Here is a 19,371-nt window from a genome sequence, read left to right as displayed (position 1 = left end):
ACAGCTCGCTTCTGCAGGGTTTTTACAAGCAACTGTTAAGACCAGCCACAGTTTTAAAGCCCTAATTATTAAACTAAGTCCCAGAGAGTGGAAGGAGCAACACGAGGATCTTTGACCTTGGCATTTTTAAATGTGCATAGTATCAATCTAATGCTCTCATTGCTTTTCTTCTAGAAAGGAAAATATGTTTCTACTCAATGCACAAGTGAGAATGAAGCAACTCTCCCTTATTTTACCTACATACGTTTAGGTAAAACCAGTTGTAACAAGTTGGCTGTTATGCTACTTTTTTTACCTTTCTCCTTTTTCTCTCCTTCCTCTATCTCACTTGCCCATAACCAGGTAGCTTGCAAAGCAAACACTTGAGACAGCAGCATCCAAACCTCCAAGGTGGGGAAACCAGTCAGGCACGTGGCTCTGTGAGCCCAATGAAAAATCTGATTCACCCTTGGAATCAGCAGCCTGCAAGTAGCTGCTATATTTAAAGCTAAGTATATATGAAGACCTACTGAGATGTTCTTCTGGTCCACACAGCTAGTGTTAAGCAGGCCTAGAAGAAATATCAGAAGGCATTACTAACTGGAATTTTTTATTCAAGGCTACAAAAGCAGAGTCTTTCTAAGACTCAGGACCTTGCAAAATGCAAAACCTGAGCACTCCATTAATGTAACATAATATGCTCAAAATGTCATGTGATCCATTCAGGATTTAATTTGCTCTGTAAAAACCCTCTCTCAAAATAACATAGGAAAGCCACCCAAATATGGCCCAAATCTGTCTAAATAAAGAAATAGAGAGCGAATGTATAAAGGAATGTGTAAGATGGGGTCTAGGAAATGCCACGTCCAAACCTGATCCTCTGCCTGCAGACCCACATAATGAAAGCACAGCCTTTAGTCCTGGGTCCCAGACTTTGGAAACCCAGGTCTAAATTCATGAAACAGTGCAGCAGAGACAAAACAGATATGGACAAGTACCATCTTTGACTTCTGCAACAGGTCCCCAACTCAGAGGTAAAAGACAAGTGTATATCTAACTATAAGGGAACTCCTTAGCAATTTCAGGACAACTTGAGTTTGGAATTTTACCTACTGCTAACAGTTTAATTGGAAAAAAAAAAAAAACAAACATATGGAATTGATCATGCTTCTGAAATAAACTATAACCAAGGGGTTCCAATGGTATTTTGTCAAACAGCATGAAATATTTTGAACCTTAAAAAAATTACTAAGCTATTCAGATTATTTATTGATCATTGTAAAAGAATATGTTATTTATTGATACCAGTAAAATAATATGTTATTCAGATATTTATGTAGAGTTAATAACTTTCAGCACATCTCTGAGCTGCTAAATGAAATCAAAACCACACTGAGGAGAAAAATTATTTTGGTTATTCAGGTTGGTTTTCTTCTATTTAGATTCTTAACTGTCTTGATCTAATTCTATAGAGGATGGCTTACAAGTATCACACACTCCAGATAATGTTTGGTAATGACAGAAGTCTGGCCTGTCTTTGCTCTTGCACACAAGAGACTTCATATATTGCAATTCACAAGCTAGTGGGAAAACCTGAATGAGAACAATATAGTCAGCTGCCAAAGGAGTGTGTGATAGGTTCTCAGCTAAGATCTCCATGAGGCAATCAAGGTCACTTCCTACAAGAATAACCAAAGAACCCAAGTGAGGGCACTAGGCCTCTTCCATGTACTTTTTGGGGTTGAAGCTCACATTCACCAGTGGTTCAAAACCTCTTCTCTGTCTTTGGTGCTGGAAAAGTAGAAGCAGTAGAACAAGCGTGGCCAGAGCTATAAGTGCTCCTCCAATTGTGGATCCAACCATAACAGCCCACGCTTGGGTTTCTTCAAGGGAACCTGGAAATTTGGAAAATCCGAAGTGAGAAATGCCCATCGTTTCATTTTTCAAATCACATGGAAGAAAATGTCCCACAACCTGGTAACTGTGATTATTTATGGGATTACTTATGTGGCTTAGTGACTCACTGGCCACAGAGGAAACTGGTAATGCACCGTGTAACCAACGCACATACCAGAGCCAAGGATGTTTCCTGCCAAAGAAGTCTACAGCTGAATTTAAACCTCAACTTTTCATACAAATTGAAGTGTTGAGAATGGGAAAGTTTAACAGTGACAAGACAAAAGACCATCCTCTTATCTTATTTGGCCAAAATTCTGAATTATTGAAGCAATTCTTGCTTGCAATTGAAATGACATTTCAGCGTAGCTGTTTCCAAGCTATTTGAGTTGACAGAAAACCTTCAGATTTTCCTATAGACCACAAAGCAGCCTATTGTCAGACTTTTGACTGAAAACACTATTTACTGTGGTTCTGCCAACCAGCTCTAGATCTCATCGTCTGATTTTGAACCACTTCTGAGGAACCACAGCCTTCTAAAATAATACTGCCAATTCTTACAATAACACAACTCCACTGAGCTGAATTTTGTGTTTTCATTTATGCTTTCAGAAACAAAAATTCACTACTCTCCTGTTCTGAAAAATGCTACATATACTGAGATGGCAATAATTACATTTTACTAGATATTCACAAAACAAACAAACAAACAAAAAAAAACAAAACAAAACAAAACAAAACAAACAAACAAACAAACAAACAAAAACAATAAAAACAAACTCTTGAAGGGACTTAAGGTATTTAGAAGTCAAGAGTTGACAGCAATCATGCCCAAATTCAGTAAGGTCCCAAAATGAATTGTTTACCACTTGACATCTTTAAAGCCAGCAATGTATTAAATTATTTTGCTTATCTAATGCAGTTACATGAAGCAGAATTAGCAAGTTATATGTTTAGATAAAAGAGAAAGATTTGGATATAAAACCTTAATTGTCTGAACACAGACCATGCAGAGAAGGAGAGATACTTCTTCACAGAGTGTCAACAACTTATTTAGGTGGAGTTGAAAAGCAGCAGAATAACAAGATGCCTTTGTTCCTCTCTGGGTACCTCATGCCCAAGGGGCAGCAGCAGGAGGGGGGACAGTAGTCCAAAGTGAGGAAAATTTACATTCCATAAAAAGGGAAATTTAAATTTTCAGGAGAAATCCTGGGGAAACCCCTGAGAAAAGCACTGCAGGAGCAGCTCACATGCCTCCACAAGTTAGGGCTCCCCTGTGCAGATGCAGCATGAGGACAAGGGTTTCAATCTTCTGCAGTCTACAGACCTCTAAACAGTCCCCACAGATTAAAACCACAGATATATGGTAAGCACTTAGAAGAAATGCCTGGTCACACAGGTTAGATAAGCACCTACTGCCTCTCAAAGGAATACTGAGGTGGAGAAAGAAACTACTCACATTTAATCTTTGGTAAAGCAGCTGAAGCATGGTTTTCATGAGCTTCCCACACTTGTGCTTTTTACAAATGTTTGTAATTTGTGTTGCAGATTTTGGATTTTGTGCTTACATGCTTTGCTTTCGTGGTTTTTGTTGTTAGGTGATTTGTGTTGAAGGTATTTTCAAATAAATAAACAGACCCTAAGGCACATTGCATGGAAAATCTTTACAGTTGGGGTCTTATAACACAAAGCACCCAGGTACATCTCTCCAGGGTATTCAGAGATTAACGCAGTTTGTCTCTAATGAGGTTTCATAGAAACATAGAATCATACAATGCTTTGGGTTGGAAGGGACCTTTAAAGATCACCTAGTCCCCTGCAGTGAACAGGGACATCTTCAACAAGATCAGGTTGCTCAGAGCCCCATCAAGCCTGACTTTGAATGTCTCCAGGGATGGAGCCTCCACCACCTCCCTGGGCAGCCTGTTCAAGTGTTTCACCACTCTCATAGTAAAGAACTACCTCCTAATGTCTAGTCTAAATCTCCCCTGCTCAAGTTTAAAACCATTGCCCCTCATCCTGTTGCTACATGCCCTTGCTACTAGTCCTTCCCCAGCTTTCCTCTAGGCCCCCTTCAGCTACTGGAAGGCTGTCATAAGGTTTCCTCAGAATCTTCTCTTCTCCAGGCTGAACAACCCCAGCTCTCAGCCTGTCCTCATAGGAGAGATGCTCCAGCCCTCTGATCATTTTTTGCAGTCTTCTTCTGGACTCACTTCAATAGCTCCATGTCCCTCCTGTGCTGGGGGCTGCAGAGCTGGACACAGGACTCCAGGTGAGGTCTCACCAGGGCAGAGCAGAGGGGCAGGATCACCTCTCTCCATCTGCTGGCCATGCTGCTTTTGATGCAGCCCAGGATGAGACTGGCCTTCTGGGCTGGGAGTGCACATTGCCAGCTCATGTCCAGCTCCTTGTCCACCAGCACCCCCAAGTCCTTTTCCACAGGCCTGCTCTCTATTTACAGCGCAGTATTATTTGGGACCCTGTGCATTACAAGTATCTTTTAATGACTGGCAGAGTGCCTGACCTCTGACAGGTTTAAGGATCCTGTAACAGGCATAAACAATGCTAGAGGCAGAAGCCAAAACAATAAAACTCCTCATCTCCAAAGAAGCACCATCATCAATGCCTGAGCAGTCCAAGTCAATGCATTTTGCAGCAAAGTAAGTACGTGCACACTTGTAGTTACTCTGGCTTATATGGTGAGCTTTGCTACAATATGTGATTGCTAAAGAGCAGATTAATAGACCCATGGATTTTGTGAAAGGTGCCTTAACTTGCATAGGCCCATGTCATTGAAAACATGAGTGGTCTCATCACTTGGCCTGGAAGAGCCTCTGAGACATACCTGGCAGGTCAATGGCATAGGTGTAGCCGAGCTGCTCTGCTGTTTGGAAGAGCTCATGGTTGGTCACAGGAGGGAAAAAAGGGACCATGTTATACAGCCTGTTGTGACCGATGGGGGCCAGCTCCTCAGGCCAGGCATTCCCAGGGGGCTTAAACCGTTTCATCCACTCATCAAAGATGGCATCAGTAAAGGAGTGAAGAACCTGCAAAACCAGGCATGGGCACGCACATTTATTAAGCTCTTCCAGAACTCAACAGTATTCATAACACTCTTACCTAAGGTGAAGCGGTTTTTGAAAAAAAAGGGAAGAGAGCAGTCTAATGGAGGTGGGATTTACAGAGTGGGAAATGAGGAAAGCTCATGAGAATGGAGTAAACTGATATCCTGCATGGGACATTTTGCTGTACATGCCCTTGTTGCTGCTTCTTCATAATAAGCTCTCTCTCCAGACAATTTAATATCAGTTGGCAGTGAAGACGAAGATCTGTCCTCTTGAGTGAGGACCCACTGAGCCCATCCGGGTGAGTGTACCTCTCAAATGTTTTTAATCTCTCTCATCTCTGAATAAGTATGGAAAATTGTGGGAAATGGTATTTCTCCACGCTCATTTTAGAGTGTGATACCAGCTCTACAGCTCCAGGTACCCACTGATTTGATGAGGTCTTGCCCAGTGAGTTTATAGATCTATAAAGCACTATAAGAAAGTTGTTTCAGATAACGATTGCAAATGCCTGGGGCATTTCAAATTAATTTCTGATGTACTCATGGTTTTTAATTAAAACCCTGAAAAAAAACTTATAAAAATATCCTATAGAAAAATAACCTTGTGCATAAAATTACAGCATGGTGAAACGAAGATTTCATTGTGTAAGAAAGAAATTCATGTACAAATTCAAGAATTAATAAGGAAATAAGCTGAAGAACCACTACATAAGTATTTAGACTAGTTTCTCCAACAAAAGATTGCAAAATTAAACCAAAGATAAGAGAGAAATTAAGTGTATTAGAATTTCTCTATATAATCACTGTGGGTTAATCTAACAAAGAGGAAAACAGATTGATGTGAAATTATTAGGAGAGAAAGGTGTGTAAGCAGAGTCAACTGTTGGCTTTTTATTTGCACATTGCTGTTTGTGCTGCTCACTGCAGTGCAGCACTGTACCAAGGCACCAGTGGAATCACACACTTTCTATTTCCCAAGAGGCCCTGAAATTAAATGTGCTTCCCTTTAGCCTGTGAATTTTGAAAGAGAGGCTAAACAAACTACTCAGTTTACTGCTCTAAAATAATTAGCCCAATTTTTTTTTTTTTCTTGTTGGCACTAGACGTAGATAGTACCTAAAAACATTATTTGGGGCAACATGAGACTTGGAATAGCAGCTCTCCTCCCTAGAAAATTATTTCATATTTTACAAACCACCCTGAGAATTCTTCCCTCTTTACTTGGATATTACGCAGGCATGGCAGTATTCAACAAAAGATCAACGATTTCTCCTTTTCTATTTCAAGGACTTCTTTTTAGGGAATTCACTTCTGTTCTGCAGGTCTCTGGTGAGAGAGGTGCCTTTGAGCTGCAGCCACTGTCACGCATGCTGGGGGAGAAAGACGTACCACAAAGATGGGGTCGTTGGCGGCTGCGTGGGGGAGAACACTGGTCCCGTTCAGGAAGGAGTGAGCCAGATTATGAAGGCTCAGCATCGGTGAGTTAAGGGCTCCATCTGATTTATCAAAGCCCTCCAGTGCATTCCTGTGGATGGGCAGAAGCGGCATCAATAAACCCCTTTTTGCTGACAAATGCACACATAAAGAAAACCCGTGGCCCAGCCGGCTCTGGAAGAGCCCGAGGACCAACCTGAAGCTGAAACTGGAATTGCGGAAAAAGGGGGGGCTGTCAAATTCCTGCAAGGAAAGGCACCTCCGGACATCCTCCATGGTGGGCAGCTGCTCCCCAAAAGCCCCGGGCGGCCTCCGCCGCAGCGGCCCTTCATCACTCCCGTTGCACAGCGTGACCAGGCGGTTGTATTCGTCCAAGCTGAGCAGGAAACAGAAAGATGCACAAGTCAGGAGGCGGCAATGACCTGTTGGCTTTTCGCCCACAGTATCAAAGAGGCTTTGGCTATAGGTGTGAGAGAGAAGGGGTTAGGGGCTGACACCTCCTGCAGCATCTCAGTGCACGTCCTCTGGCCTGGGAGCTGAATTTGTTGCAGGACTGCCACCCTGCCATGCCTTTCTGTGGCTCTGCAGCCTCTCTGGGTCATCAGTCATCTGGACAGAGTTACCAAGTTTGTTGTCCACAGAGAGAAGACAGTTTGGAAAAGGCAAGCATGGCTCCCTTTATGCCTTCCACACTCCCAAGGGCTTTGGAAGAACAGTTTTTGCCAGTCAATCAAAAACTGTCTTTTGAAGTTCGAATTGACAAGCTTTCAGTCCTGAATAAGAACTATTTTTTTAACTCTTAACAAAGAGGGGAAAAAAAAAAAAAAACAAACAGGAAAGTCCCACTGTGAAGTGGGCTGAGAAAAATGCACAGAATGACAGAAAACAGAATTTCACTTTCCCTCCTTCATCCTCTTTAGAAGAAAAGCAACTGCAACGCATTACAACCTCTTTTTCAGGCCCTGGAGGACATCCTGCTGTCGCAGGGGTTGCCCACTAGCTAATGGGGAGCAAGTCCTTTGTATCAGGGAGAGAAAGAGGGAAGGAGAAGGAGAAAAACAGTGTAACAATTGTGAAAAAAAAATTCTGTGCTATTCAATATGAAATGAAACAGCATTTTCAGAAATTCCTGAAGTAAACAAAAGCCCTTCTCTGTTTAACCTTGGCAAGGCAAAAGTTTAGTCACTTCAGTTTTCAGGAAAAAACAAAGCCGTATTTATCTTAGAGAAAAAGTAGGGGCAAGATTTAAAGCCAGCTGGTGCCTAAAGCCAGAATTTCAAGTAGCTCTTTAGGTACCCAGAGAAAGAGGCTCTTTTGAAAAGCCCTGAGCTCTTGATAGCTCAGTCAGAATGACTGCACACTGCCCCAGAGCTGACAGAAGAATGTTAAATGGGTATTGTAACCAGCAGCAACTTATGTCACAGTGCCCCAGTCCTGTATGTGAATCCTCTGTCAAAGCCCCATTCTCACCCAAATCAGTATCTGCCTACTAGAGAGCTAGCAGCAAGCTCCTGGCTCTCTCCGTGTTGTTTTCCATGTGAAATCTCAGCCACTTCGAAGCCAATCCCCAAACTGCACTAAATATATCAAGGTTAAGGTTCCCAATGCAAGGGAACAGATTTTTCAGCCTATCTCTAGCTTCCTATATGCCAAAACAGTTTTCTGCTTCTGCTGTCAAAATCAGCTGGGTGTTTGTTACAAAGAACTGACACGCAGGCATTCCTTCTTTAAAAAGATACTTGCCAATGTGCAAACTCTTCAAACTTTTGGCAGCCTCAGACTGGCTGAAATCGACTACCAAAAGAACCATGGTTTTAAAATGTACTTCCACAACAGCAAAGGGAGAAGTTTGCACAGCACCATCTACACGCAGGCCAACTGTGATTCCCAGTTCTAAGAAAGGTGACTTGGCTCTTTTCCCGTCCTTGCCTCCCACTGAGAGAGCAGCCGTGCCCTCAGTGCGGAAGGAAAGCGAGGCTGGGTCAGTGGGCAGGCTTGCCCTGGACAGTCTCATACCTGCTGCAGACTATTTGCCAGCGGGAGAACCTGGAGCTGAGGCTCACGAGGCCCGGCTCGCCCGGGCGCGGTGCCCCGAAGAGCTGGTCCGTGCAGACATCACACTCCTTCCTGCCCGTGGCGAAGTTCCAGTAGGGCAGCGCCAAGGACTCGTTGCCCACCAGTCGCTGCAACGGAGGGAAACGCGTTAGCAGGGAACCACCCTCCAGGGAAGGAGAAAGGAAAGGACTTCTGCGACTTGTTTCACTGGCTGTTCACTGGATATTGTGCTTTTCATTCTGCATTGCGACCACGTGCGTTCCGCAGCCTTGCTCCAACTCCTTTCAAAAGACTAAGTCAGTCCAAGAAAAGATGTTGTGAGGAGTTATTCTAATGTTGGCCTGCATGGCTTTTGGCCATGGTAGGCTTTCTACCAGCTCAAAGACAGGGCAGGGGCAGAGATGAATCAAGCCTTAAGCAACTAAGAGGCTTTCTGAGTGATGTAAGTGGGTAATGGGTAAAATTGTGCATGTGGTTTGCCTTTGCTCCAGAAAGGCTAGCCTGGGGGAAGAACCTGAGCTTGTATGAACAGAGGAACACTGTGCATTTGCTTGTGCTTGCCTGTTAGATATGATTTCATACAAGCAAGATCCTGCAGCTGTTTTGATACCAACCATTTTTATTAGAGGTCTCCAAGGTTAAAATACTGGAACGTTGCCAGTGTAGGAGTAATGCGAATGGAAATGAGTTAATGCTTTGACTGTTGGGTGTGTTAACATACATTTCCTTAAAAGATGCATTGTTAAATACATGCATGCATTAAATGCATATCCATGGCACATTTAAAGGTGATAATATTTAGATTTCCTCTCATTAGAAAGGTATCTTCAATAGCAGCAGACAATATCTGTCTCCAAGTTTTACATGTAGGTGTTGCTTTGATTTTATTAAGAAATACTGCTAATTCACATCTCCTGTCCTCTGTTCCCAAGATGAAGAAAAAAATCTCCACAAAACCTTCACGTTCTTGTTCATAGTGAGAAACTGTTCATCTCTCAGTATCATGAAAGCACTAATTTCACTTTAAACAAAAAAACATCAGTGAGCACACTCCTGGCAGTTTGGGTAAGAATCTGTCGTAGGAAATAGCTCACCCTTGGCTGGCTCAACAAAGGCACGCAGCAAAAGAGAGAAGCTGCTTGAGGAAAGGGAAAGGCTGTTCAGCTAACCTGCAGGTCTCTCTCCAGCAACAGCAAGTGGTACCTATGCCAAGTGACAAAGGCAGGTCCTTGATGGGAGAAATCAATAGCTCTGAAGGGGCGGCCAGGTCCTATAAAGGGAAGATAAAATGAGCATTTGGGCACCAAATAAGGCTTGAGAAAAAGACAGCACCTTCTTCTGTTGCCTGGAGTGGAGTTAAACAAAACCTCCAGCTCTGCACCTTCAGAAAGAGCGCACACATCAGAAGCTACAACATTTGCACGGGTCAAGTGAACCAAACTCTTCTGTGGGTATTTGCTTCACTGCTTCTCAAAATTTCACATTCCCCCGGAAGTTAGATATGGTGAAGATTCTTTATCCCTTTAATGTATGTTGGTTTTAAGCAGCCTTCTTGTCTAAAATCTTAGCACCTTGCCAGCATATTATCTCATTCTCCTGCTCAGTGACAGTTTATCTATCAAGAGAACCTCACTATTTTCCATAATCTGCCAACAGTAATTCAACATGTCCTTTACCAACTTTTGTCAAATTCTGCTTGTTAGTTCTTGTTTTGTGCTCTTGTTATTAGACATGAGAACTAAGGTACTCAAAGGTTAAGGACATCAAACCACATACAGATTTGTTTATCACTGAAACAAGCTCCCACTCAGATACAAATTTAATTATCACTGCAGCAGCACTGGAAGTTGTCTCTTTCACCTTCCACATGACCAACCTGCCCCCTGAAGGACCTTTTCTCTTGCTAGGCCAGAGACTGTTTCCTTCATCCCTGAAAAATGGAACTGTGTCAGAAGGAGAGGCTGAAGAAAACCCACTGCAGGGTAGCAGACACCCTCTAGCAAGGAGGTAGATATGGGCTGTTGAGCTTGCACATAGGACTGTTGTGTAGAAAAGCCCTACTGCTGCTGAAATTGGGCTTTGTGAAATTGAGCTGGCATAGGTACTTAGATCTAGAAGAGCAGCAAGGGCCAGGAATCCTGATTTGGGAGAAACAGTGGGGTTAGATACCCAAACCTCTAACCTGGTTTGGTTTTAAAAGCTGGCTGTGGTTAATCAGGCAAATCCCACCCTTAGTGATTTGCTGCTTTTTTCTGTGGCCTTCAGCACTTCGGTTCTCAGCATCTCTGCCTTCACCACTGCAGAGCCCCTTTCCACTACTGCTGCATCTACCTTGTCCTGTGGACTAGGAAAGTCCTTTTGAAGTCAGTCACTGCTTGATCACACTTCAGTTCATCCCACAGTGGAGCCTATGAACTGCCCAAACTGCCTCCCTGTCAGACAGAAGCTGGGCTGGTGCGCTCCAGCCACCACAGGGCATCCAGTCACGGGGACCAGACTGCAGCAGGTCTGAAGCAGACTTCCTTCAGCTGCAGGTGGCCACCAGCTTCTCATCACCAAGTGCTTCCCTCCACAGATCTGCTCCTGCTGGAACTCACTGCCTGATGAGGCCATGCATATTGCACCATTTTCAGTACATCGACCACGAGCTGGAAAGCAGCTATTGTCACCTCACGCCCAAAGGAAGCAATGCAGCTGTGTTAACCATACTTACCTTTGTTCAGCAATGATAATTTTCACCCTTCCCTTTACCTGCAGAGCACTTTGGGTAAGAAAAGCACTAACCTAATAGCGTGTCTCTGACTGAGTAGTAATGAAGCCAAACAAAGTAGTTATAGATACTGCAGTTGGCAATTTGCGGCTCCTCTCCGCTGGGACCCAGCAGACTCAGCCAGTGCTGGGTTGCAATCACATAGTCTGGGTGAACGGTTGTCTTTGCACGGTCTAGAGCATCGAAGAACTGCTCTCTCTCCTCTGCTGTCAGAGAATGGACATCCTTCCTGACAACTGGTGGCTTCCTCACGTCGCAGTTGGGGCCGGTCCAGCCGAACTTGCAGTCGCCACAGTTATAGCCAGCAAAGTTCCCTGAATCAAGAGGAAAAGAGCATGAATCAGGGAAAAGTAACAGTGAAATGCAGGAGAATTAAGAATCTTTTCCCCAGAGACACCAGCCCCTAGAAGGGACAGAGGCTGAGCAGACTGATAGCTTTTCTAATCGCCTAACTAGAAGAGTGGCTCTCTTCCCAGAGCCATAGCAGGGCCAAGAAACACACTCAGCAGGTCGGGGAGCTGAAGCGCTGGGTAATGGGCTTTGACACCCCAAGGTGCTCAGAGTTCTGCAAAACCCTCAGGCACATGAGGACTCTCACTGAACAGAGGGCTGAGCACTTGGTTAAGCATGTGATGAAGTGGTTTGCTCGATTGGCTTTCAAGTACTCCCAGACTTCCAGGATCAAAGCCAAAAAGGGATGGATCCTTAATCACAGAAAAAAAAAAAAAAATCCCCAAACAAACAGTTCTCTTAAGGACAAAACTTGGGAAAAACTAACATCTGCTAATAGTGTATCTGGGACCAAACACAACCCAAGACAAGCACCAGGGGTGCTGCAGGTCACGCTTTAAGCGTTATGAATTGGTCCTGCAATAAGAGCTTGAGAAGCACCGCAGTGCCGTCAGTCCCCACTGGCATCGTTCCTAAGGCAAGTAATTGGGTCTCCTCTAGGCTCAAAACCTCTAATGTGGTGGAAGAGCCCGGGAGAGCAGAGATTGCTTTAAACGTGGCCTCTCGCCCAGCGTGCCAGGCTGCCAGCACCAGCAGCAAGGCCCTGCTGCAGCTTGCTTTGCCTTTGCCAGGGGACACGGGGGACAACCAGCTGCTCCTGCAGTGGACAGCTGCCGCTGCAGCAGCGGTGCAGGACAGTGGGCATTGCTGCCAGGGGAAGGAGGGAGCAGAAGGGCAAACAGGGCTCCTCTGGGATCTCCCTTCGGTTCTCCAAAACCTGCACCGTGGCTCCCTGACCCCACCCTTCCTCCAACCCCACGTACAGGTTCACTCCACAACAAGCACCTTCCCAAAAGCCACAAAATCTCACTGCTCCCACACATATTGGTGCTGCCAGACCCAGGACATGGAGAGGGCAGAAGTGGCTTATGAAGTGTTCCCAGATGGGCAGACATCCCTAGGCTGTGGGGTTGAGTCTATGAGCAGAACAACAGTCAACACTGCATTAATATTTCAGATTGTCAGGGGCTACAGAGTTTGTTACCAGTTCTGAAGACCCCCAAGTTTACAAGGGCTGTTACCAAGAAGGCTGTGTAGCTTATGGCTAGCTCTAGCATAAAAGCTGCTGAGCTCTAAACATTTGTGACAGATTCCTGAGAGACCTATGAAGAGGACATGAGGACTCAGATGTAGGTCTGGAGAGCTTATGGTTGCTTCAGAGGCTCTGAGATCTATACATTCACATGCTACTGTGATGCTTAAGACCAATGCTAAGGTTAGGGGCCAAAAGGGTGAAGACTTCAACTAGGCTTTGGATCATACACAGCCCAATGGCATACCATGAGGACAAAGCAGGAATTAACCATGAAAAGATCCATCCACCCCTTTCTAGATTGACAGTCATCCTTCTAATTCAAATAACCCACAACACTGGATAAGCACCACACTGAAATATAGCACTAAGAGAATCTAAGTTAGTGTAGGACCAGGTTGGTGCTGTCTGACCTTGGCTGCAGAACAAGATTCCACCAGTCACTTGCTGAGGCTTTGATGGTGTCTATTCCTCCCTCAGTGAGGGCCATTTGAATCTACACAGCTCTTGATGCCCAAGATCATTTTATCACACAATATCCATATTTTAGGTATATTCTGTGCACCTTTTAGGCTATAAAAAGAAATTTGTAAAAGTCTGGAATGATGAGTCATCTTCATGGGGAAAAAAGCTTTTCTCTACCTGTATGGCCTCTGGAGCCAGGTGGTTCAATGACTCCTCACCTGTTTCCCTTGTACAGGCACTAATAATATCCAACTGATGCTCTGCAAGCCTTCTCCCTTAAATGCCTAATCAATGAAGTGATCGAAGGGATCCATTCTTTCCACCACTTCACCAGCTGCTTTTCAATGGGACATGAGCTTTTCATGAGTAAGAAGAAGGATTTCAATGGATAAGAGACTGGCAAACAGGAGGAGTCCATTTCCAGGCAAAGTGGTATTTCATACTGCAGTACTTCTGCTGATTGTGTTGAACACTTTTGTAACATACTCAGGTCTATTGGGCAATGTTCTCCTGTCAGAAATGCACACAACAACAACACTTCATTAAATCTAAAGTTGGGTTTTATCTTTTTTCTTCAGTAGACTCCATGCATCACAGGACTGTCACTATGCAGCAGCTGAAATGGTGAGAAGCTGAGGGAGGTCTGTGGAGGATTTCCCCCACTGCAAACAGGAATGAGTGCAGTACTCAGACCCAGGTTTTTTATGTCCCACCCAAACTACTTTTTCAGCATTTGTTTCTGAAGCACTCTACCAGGCCACTGGTCTGGAAATGATGCATTGCTGATTTCAGAAAGTTCCTTTACTGCCTTGTGGACTTCCCACATGACAGCACTGTGAAATGTATGTCCCAGTCTCTTACAACTTAACGTCAACACCTGGCACTCTGGTGATGGTGGACTTCAATGGCACAGCTCTAGGACACCAGAAAAACTAATCTCATCATCAGGACATTTAGCACACAGTAGACACTTTCAGCAAGACAATGCGATCCTTTCAAGATACTTTTGAACACAGGCACTACAGGAACATGCAAGGTTTCATGCCTTGGCATTATTTTTGCCTTCGGCGACTAACACGTAGCAACTCAGTGTACTACATCTCTGAGGCTATGCCAGGGACAATATAGAATATTCTCACCTCTGGGCAGTCACAGCATGTGGTTGGCACAAATTAGTAACTCCATCAAATCAAGGTCTTTTCTTCAGTAAAAAAGAATCCATTCACACTCACCGTCTTCTACCTTGTTTTATTGTACCAGGATGAAGTCTGAGAGGCTGCAGCACCTCTTCCTTCCGCAGAGACCAGCTGCATACACATCATTTACTGGATGAGGAGGAAGGACTCCTTTTCAGGCTTCTTTACCCATCGCATTAGAACAGGGATTACGATTTGAAACACCAGCATCCTGCAGTATCCCCAAGGGCAGGAGCAGGACTGCTGCCGTGTAAAACAATGGTTAGCTCTTCTGTCTCTTCTACCTCTTCATTTGGACATCTTTTAGGCTGTAGGATGTGGAACATCTGCATCTAGCTCAGGCTTTAATAGAGTCATCAAGGCATGGTTGTAAATTAGTATTATCCCACAGCCACGCTGCCCTAGGAAACTGGCAATAAGTAGATGAAGTGTATTTTATAACTACTTTTAAGCTTTTTTTTACCTAATGGGAGGGACATCATATCAGCTACATGACTTAACTAGCAATTTGCTTACAGCTGAACAAATGAATTTAAAGCTTCTTTCTCAAGCTTGATATTGCACAAGAATGCGAAAAGATTTTTTTTTTCTCCACACATTTCGATGGGAAAAAAAGAGCAATGTCCACGTGTCAGCCTTAGAAAGTGGCAGGGAAAAAAACAATTATAATTATGTTTAACTTCTCAGTGAACTCAAACCATGTCATTGCTTAATCACTGTCACAATCCATACTACCAACCACATGACTGCCTGGGGTGCTTTTTTCACAATAATCTACTGTACTGAGTTTTTAAAATTCTATACCACATCTATACCCCAGAGCACATTTTTATCATGTCAACCTCAAAACAGCATTCAGTTCATAAGTCTTCTAAAACACTATTGTTCTAAACTAAATTTAACTATCCCACTCAAATACCGCTTTGTTGTGTAATTAGCTACCAGTGTTAATTTTCAGAGTTAGACTATGGAATCCAATATTTTGTGTAATTCAAAATATACACCTTATTGAAAAACAAATTGCCATATTCCCCTTCGTGTACTACTATACACTGTCAGGAAGTGTCAACAGGTCATGTCAGTTTAAGAATTTAAATAAATTGAATTCATGTTAGGTGCACCCAAACCAACTGTAGAACACATACAATAAATTCCATGTCAGGTGGGTTGGAACGAGATGATATTTAAGGTCCCTTCCAACCAAAACCGTTCCATGATTCTATGATTCAAGAACTGAAATTGGACAGGAACCAAAAACTCTTTTCTACCTCCCAGATACATTTATGCTGTAATCACATTTTTTTTTCTAGAGATGGTATTTTTGCTGCTGCCTACACACTGAGTGAAACATCCAGCAATCAGCATCCTGACAACAGACTTACAACTGTCTTTTTGACCATGGTTATTTGTACAAAAAGTAGGAAGTGGGATCTTTCTGTTGTACTAATCTTGTTCTGTTGTATTTTTACCCTGCTAAAGCAAGACTAATGCCTATTATCTGCTAAAGCCTAGAAATGGAACAGAAATGTCAGAGGCTTTTAATTTTCCTTACAAAACTGACATTAATTGGAGAAAAAAATAATAAAAATAATCTGACCCCACAATAGCCACTCAGCAACAATTGTTTGTGGTTTGCATTTTCTTCTTTATTTAAAGATAGATTCAGCATCCAGTCCTGGATAGACATGATTTTAAGACATTTTTCCCCAGTGAATAGCAACAACAAATTGCAGAGTTCCTTTTATCCTCAGCTATTAAGTTTTTAGCAGAGAGTTCAAATGGATTAATTTATTGAGAGAACTCCAGAATCCTCCCTTTGGAAAATCCTGACCCTTGCTCCTCACAGCTCCTCCCAGTTTTCTACCATACAGCCATCAGCTGTATAGCACATTTAAATGGCACTGACTAACCAAATACAATCAGTCCCATGGCAGCTGGAGTTTCCATAGCTTATCGTTTACACCGTGTCTAAACCATAAGCTACACAGTGCCAAGATGAAACTGGAACATGACTGTTTATATTAGTAAAGCTCTAGAAAGAGCTTTGGCATGGGCTGGAGTCTGCACAAGCCAGGAACCATTTCAAATAGGCAGTTTGCACATAGCATTCATTTGGAAACTAAGATACCTTTGTAGAAGAGATGTGTGCTGTTCCACGTCCCTTTCAACGGGCACATTTAATTTATGTTACCTACCACAGGTACCACAGCCCGAGATGCCTAATAAAGACCACATGTCACACCACTTAAAACTCTGGTGTGCAGACAGCCAACTCGTGTATAAAACAGTAAAAAAGAAAAATACAACAAAACACTAATAGACACAGACACATGATCACCAGCATTGTAAAAGCATCAGATCTAATTCAAACCCCACGCAGCTGTGAACTTCTCAGCATTCTCCTAGAAATGCCTTTGCATGCAGCATCAAGCTGAGCAGAGCCCAGGAAACCTTTCTGAAAATCATCCTTAAGCATGCCTTCCACCTCAATGCTTTCTCACTGCTATATTTAGATAGCAAAGATCACAAGGAGAAAAAGGAATACAAGTGAAATGAAAACACAGCAAGAGAAACCAGATTTAAAGAGTTGAGGAGAGCAGACAGCTCAGCAGAAGTACGGCTGAATGAAAGGACACCACATTCTGCTCATGTAACTTGGGACCCAGCCCTGCAAATATCAGATACCAGTGCTTAGCTCTACTTGGACAAGCGAATTAATGCCTGCCTGTGCAGACCATGTCTCTCCACACTGCTCTTTAATTTACTCACAGATTTTGATGCCCTAATTACTTAGACTGCCTAAATATCGGTGAATGCCCATATGCTTCAGTGCTCTTCTGACTCAGGGTCTGTGACAGTATATGATACCTGACCTGAGTTTTGGAGGTATATAAGAACCTTTAAAATAATTTTTTTTTATTTTTTCTTTTTTTCTGGAAAAGTACTTGCAAACTGGCATTTGAAATCTAGTCAAAGGAAGCAATAAAAACCAATTTATACTCTGTTGTTATTTGGAGGAGCTTCAGTAACACCATGTATTCTTTTAAGTTGTCTGTCACTACCTCTCTGCTTTCAATTGATAACAGTGGTGCAAAACCCAACCTCCTTGGCTGAGATTTTTTGCAGTGCTTCCTTCTCAGATTGATCTGGGCTTTCCTGATAGTGAGAGCAAAGGTGTATTTTAGACAAAACAGTTCAGCTAGTTCTAAGAATCAGGTTGAAGGAGAGCAGGCTATTCTTCCCATGTTAGAAAATTCAAACAACTTCATGTTTCCAACAAGAAATCCCAGGCTGCATTTGAAACCTGCCTAGCAAGTGACTTCATTGCTTGAGATGTGCCTTCTGCCCAACTCCTGGTACCATCTCCTGCCAAGGAGCCCGGGCTGGGGGCTGCTCTTCCTGCTCATTTGAACCCTCCTTCAACCAGGGCTGCTGCTGGAAATGGGTCCTGTTTATCCTGCCCTGATCTCACCTTCCTACTCCATCCCTCCTGCCAGCACTAGTGAACTGGTCTTATTAAAACCTGATCCTTTTGGCCAGGTTAGCCTTCAAGCACATCTCCTCCCTCATCTGTTCTGCCCGCAGCACATGAACACACAGGCCTACACAAAGTCATGGGTGGGATGGAGCCGCTGGAGATGGGGAGGAAAAGGACAGGATGGCCTCTGTGGTGGTTGTACAGACCCATGTCAAACAAAGTGAGCTGTAGACTTAGTTAACAACCCTTGAAAACACCCAGGCTGGACACCCACACATTTTCAGTGCACAGGGGTATATCGTGCTGAGTACTACTCCAAGAGGAATAAATCTCTGATCAATGCACACTGATTCAGGTTCACCGAACCATGATTAGCAGTGATGGAGGTTTGAACGAGGTACTGAAACGTCCAAAACCCTAACAGAGGAAAGTGAGGGTTGGCTATAGGGATAACCCCAGGGCCAAAGAGGAAAACTCGCAAGTTTGCACGAGGGAAACATTTTGACTCCCTTGCTCTGAAAAAGTGCTGACGGTATCATGAACACGCCAATATTTTTAGGAAAATTATAATATTTGAAGCCTTCTTGATGCCTTATGCCATCAAAGATGTCTCTGGCTTTCAAAGCAAGGTTAACAGGCCTCTCCTTCCAGCCCCCTCACCCCAGCACCCCTCTCACCTGTGCACCGGCAGCTCTGGTTGAAGAACTTGAGGGGCCACCGCTCCCGGTCATCCACGTTTCGAAGGGTGTAGGGGCCACTCCAGGGCTGAGTGTCAGCCTGCACCTCCCGACACCATCCCCTGCCCTGCCAGGACCCACAGACGTTGCCTGGTTCCACCCCCAATGCCGGGCAGCAGCGCTTCGAGCGAAGGGCCTCCGCTGTCATGCAGGCACGAGGGAACTGTGCCCGAACCTGGGGGGCACAGCAGCAGCTCAGGTAGCCCAGCCCAGCCCAGAAGAGCCACTTTAGGGCACCCATTATGGCCAGATGATGCCAGAGAGGGAGATCTCCACCGTGAGACAAGCTGTGCTCGCCGCAGCTCCGCGCTCTGGCCGCCAGGGATAATCCCTCTCGCTGCCGAGATGCTGGTGCTGGGTGTTTGTTTAATCCTGGTCTCTAACTGCCTCAAATGTGGTTCCAAAGGCAGGTGCTCGGGCTCTGAGCTGCCTGCCCAGCAGCCACGGCTCTCAGCGGGGTTTATACAGAGGTTGGGAGAAGCCCTCATTAGAGGGATTAACACGGTACAAATCCTCGTGTTTTGCACATGACATCGAGGGCAGAAAAGATGCCAGCGTGAGAGCGAGTTCTGCAGGCTCTGCCAGCGTGTCAGGAGAGTGGATGTCTCGGATTTGTTTCTCCAAGTCTTTCATGAGCTTTGAGAAATTACTGGTCTTGTTTTAGCTGAGGTGGCTGGAGAAAACGGTTTATTCTTTTAATCAAACCCCTGTAAACAGATGATAAATAGAAGAGGAAACGCCTTTTTTCAGT

The 19,371-nt window shown here is 44.1% G+C and overlaps 1 protein-coding gene across 1 annotated transcript; it reads right to left on the bottom strand.

Annotated features, from left to right (window-relative positions):
• Window positions 1-1,692: 1,692 nt before the first annotated feature.
• On the bottom strand, window positions 1,693-18,861 carry DCT (dopachrome tautomerase). The gene is made up of 8 exons (XM_008937468.1): window positions 18,561-18,861; window positions 11,216-11,515; window positions 9,601-9,701; window positions 8,393-8,559; window positions 6,573-6,752; window positions 6,332-6,467; window positions 4,721-4,922; window positions 1,693-1,874 (listed from the first exon to the last, which is right to left on the bottom strand). Exons 1-8 carry the CDS (start codon window positions 18,859-18,861, stop codon window positions 1,693-1,695), a joined length of 1,569 nt encoding a protein of 522 aa, XP_008935716.1.
• Between the last annotated feature and the right edge of the window lie 510 nt (window positions 18,862-19,371).

Source organism: Merops nubicus, unplaced genomic scaffold (genome assembly GCF_000691845.1).
Source record: "Merops nubicus isolate BGI_N331 unplaced genomic scaffold, ASM69184v1 scaffold13343, whole genome shotgun sequence".
NCBI classification, from domain to species: Eukaryota; Metazoa; Chordata; class Aves; order Coraciiformes; family Meropidae; genus Merops; species Merops nubicus.
This window is presented reverse-complemented; position numbering and strand designations above follow the sequence as displayed.